This window comes from Silurus aristotelis, assembly GCF_946808225.1.
Source record: "Silurus aristotelis genome assembly, chromosome: 5".
Taxonomy (NCBI): domain Eukaryota; kingdom Metazoa; phylum Chordata; class Actinopteri; order Siluriformes; family Siluridae; genus Silurus; species Silurus aristotelis.
Genome location: NC_139578.1, coordinates 12,800,126 through 12,803,784, shown reverse-complemented (window position 1 = coordinate 12,803,784; position 3,659 = coordinate 12,800,126). Strand labels below are relative to the sequence as shown.

Here is a 3,659-nt window from a genome sequence, read left to right as displayed (position 1 = left end):
GAGTAAAATGTTTCTATTTTTACATTGCATTGCTTTCAGTTCAATATAAATTTTGAGGAAGCAGAACAAGCGATGGGTTTATTTTATTCCAAACACCATGCTGTTGTGATGCTATTTTAAAGTTTTAGTATATAAAATCTATATTATGGTATAAAACCATTTAAGATGTGAAAGATATCAAAAGAACACATATATACACACATATACACACATATATACACATATATATACATACATACATATATATATATATATATATATATATATACATACATATATACGTATATATATATATATATATATATATATATATATATATATATATATATATATATATATATATATATATATATATATATATATATATACACACACACACTTGTATATAGAATAGAACATTTATTTAACATCCATACAGGTAGCAGTAATCTGTGGCATTGATTTAGCTTCCCAGAGGCATTTTCTATTATTTGTGTAAATGAAATTAATTTTAATCATAAACAGTACACATAGCTATTTATCCTTCCATAATTATGTAGTTAAAACATTAGTTTCATCAATCAAGACCAGCAGCACTAAAACTCGGACTTGAAAATGAAATGAAGCAAACCAGGAGATGTATTCAAAATAGTTTATTGTCAAATAGACAAGAATTTCCACTTCCTGTAATAGGAACCTTTTAAAAATACGTCCAGTTATCAGAACAGCACTGCAAAGGTGATAGAAAAGACAGAACATGGGGGAAAAGCTTTCAGTCAAGCACTAAACAGGCACTTGACCAGACAAGCTTCCTAGAAAAGTAAAAAAAAATCTTTTAAACAATTGTAGGACATTGAAAACATTTTTACACTTACACTGAGCATTAATGCTTTCAGCAACATGTTTTTACAAGCAGATACTCTGCAGAAAGCACAATACTTTTAGAAACATGTCCCTCGCCCACACATTTGATATGAAGCCGTGCAAGTCGCTTTTTTAATATATTCCAAGGTGTCGGTTGCATTCTAGAATCAGCACGCATTAATGGCACAAATATTTGTGCACCAAGAAATAACTGTAAATAAGAATTACAGAAAGCACAAATATGAGCACAACATCCTATTACAAGACAATAAACTCTACCAACATATCAAATGGCTCACTGTGTTGATCCACCTCCCCAAAACAGAACATACAGCGAAACTACTAAACTAGTTCACATTATAGTAAAAAAAAAGTGCAGGGGGAAAAAAAAAGAGCCGTTCAAAAGGCAGCCCTGTACATTCATATCCTGAAGTGTTGAAGTGCATTAAACCGTTAAACCCCAGCCCAGTGGCTCAGCACTCCTCGACTACGGTACCAGCCGCCGACGAGTAGAGCTTCTTCTTGACAAGCCGGAAGCCGGGGCAAAGCTTCAGCGTGCGACGTGAAAAGCATGTACCAATACGCAGGAAGTCCCGCAAGTTCAACCAGCTGCTTCCATCTTGTTTGAAGACTAGAGTCAGCTCGAAGGTAGGCACCATGCTGGCATCGCAAACCAACCGTTCGAGCTTTGCACAGCGCCGCTGTTTACGCTGCTCCTCCAGCTCGAGGCGAACATCCAGCACGCAGCCACGTAACCCACAGGGTTCACCTGCCGCAAGCCGCAATACGTCTCTTGCCACCCGCCTGGTCAGCGTCTCCGGCACCAACACTTTTGTGCAATGAAGAGTGTTGGTCTTTGCCCGTGCCAAGCAGCCCTCGAGCAGTCGCACCAGCTGCTGGCATGCCCACTCCTCACAAGCCTCAGCACTTAGGTATGGCTCAGCCAGGCAGCGCTCCCAGAAGTCCAGTTCTAAACAATACATGAGGACAAAAATCATGTGACCATCATGAGAAGTGGCACCAGACTAAAATTAGCACCTACTATTTAAAAAAAAAAAAAAAAGCACAAAACTGATTGTCTGCATTCCATTCAGATTTCTGTTCCTTCATAATGCTTACAGGTTAACATAAAATACACCGGTCCAATTTTATGCATCGTCTGTGAGGCTTGTTTACTGTAGACCAAAATAAAAATAAATATCAGCCACGTTTTGACTAAATTATGGCCCAATTGCAAGTGCTGCCATTTCCATCAGACAGTAATGGAAACAGTGAAAAGAGGATCTTTATAATATACCAGCACAACGCTCGCCTTATTTACTTTGCTTCAGTTCACCCCTACACGAGAAATGACTTTCGTGTGTGTGCATGTCAGAGTGACAAAGGAGCTGTGCTGCCTCAACACCATGACTTCATCCTGCGCATGACGTCAGTGCAGCCTGCCTCTGCCCTGCAGCTCTGCAGCCACAGCGCAGTAAACATGCACTTGAGCTATCACCTGATATCTACATCGGATAATAATGTCATCAATACTGGTGCGAATGCAAAAACAATGCGAAATCATTCTTACCGTTTTCAATGCATGCATGATCGTATCCTCGGTCAACAAAATCCGAGATGAACTCGGAGCTTTTGTTCTTCTGTGTGCTAGTTGCAACCATTGTGGAAATCCCTTTAGATGCGTTTCTTGGCCTCATAAAGTGCTGCAAAAGAAAAAGAGCGAAAAATAAGAAATCATTTGTCTGCAAAACAAAATGGAGAAACTTAGAGAAAAAAAAAGTTGCAGCTCTGAACCACAACCTACCGTTTATATCACTTATTAAAGCCTTTTAGATAACAACAATAAAAATACTTAAAGCAGGTAAAACTACTCACCGTTATAAAATAAGTTAAAATATATTATTCAGCAAAGTCTTCATAGAAATACTTTAATCTCTCACACACACGCTAATGAACCACACACCGAAAACCAAACATTCACACCAAATGAAAAACCGACACCGCCTCCACCAGTATTTATAAGTTACCGAGGACAACGACCACAATCCGTTCACCAATCAGAGCAAAGGCTTGAATTCCAGCGACAGTAGTTAGGCCAGCAGTTAGGCTCGTGCTCTAGTCGGGTGATATGATTGGCCAGTGTCCATGCCGCTAACCAATCACTGTACGGAGTTTCTTGTTGCTATACCTCCAGTAGGTAGGTCTGCTTTCCTCCCGGATGCTGCACTAAAAATGTTGTGAGGCCAGTTTTCTTACTGTGAAAGGAAAAAAATAAATACAATTTTATATATATAGATATACACACACACACACACACACACACACCTCTCTCTCTCTCTCTCTCTCTCTCTCTCTCTCTCTCTCTCTCTCTCTCTCTCTCTCTCTCTCTCTCTCTATATATATATATATATATATATATATAGTATTACTCTTTCTGACCATACATTTCAAGTGATGTTTTTCTGTGGTTTTTTACGGTATGCAAAACATAAACATATTTAGTTTAAAACATGCATGTTTGGGCTCTTTGTGCTTAAGAAACAGAACACCGTTTAAACTATATAGTGTGTTGAATTTTATGAGTCTAGGGACAATTACTACTGTATAACTTTTACATTAATGGCATTTTGGCAGACATTTTTATTCAGACTGATTTACATTTTGTACAACTGAGTAGGTGAGGATTAAGGGCCTTGCTCCAGGACCCAACAGTGACATTTTATTGGTGCTGGGATTAGAATTTACGACCATTTGATCAGAAGTTAAACATCTTAACCACTGAGCTACCACTTTCCATGGCATGACATGGGGTATAA

At 38.4% G+C, this 3,659-nt stretch overlaps 1 protein-coding gene across 1 annotated transcript; it reads right to left on the bottom strand.

Annotated features, from left to right (window-relative positions):
* Positions 1-617: 617 nt before the first annotated feature.
* On the bottom strand, positions 618-2,860 carry LOC310727042 (DNA damage-inducible transcript 4-like protein). Its single transcript, XM_083543106.1, has 3 exons — positions 2,719-2,860; positions 2,414-2,546; positions 618-1,813 (listed from the first exon to the last, which is right to left on the bottom strand). Exons 2-3 carry the CDS (start codon positions 2,538-2,540, stop codon positions 1,317-1,319), a joined length of 624 nt encoding a protein of 207 aa, XP_083399232.1. The 5' UTR covers positions 2,541-2,546; positions 2,719-2,860; the 3' UTR covers positions 618-1,316.
* Positions 2,861-3,659: the final 799 nt, after the last annotated feature.

Bases quoted from the DNA above. Each gene is read 5' to 3' on its own strand.
- LOC310727042 (XM_083543106.1), bottom strand. From the start codon at position 2,540: ATGAGGCCAAGAAACGCATCTAAAGGGATTTCCACAATGGTTGCAACT. The intron at 1,814-2,413 runs GTAAGAATGATT...TGTATTGTTTAG, and splicing joins TCATGCATGCATTGAAAACG to AACTGGACTTCTGGGAGCGC.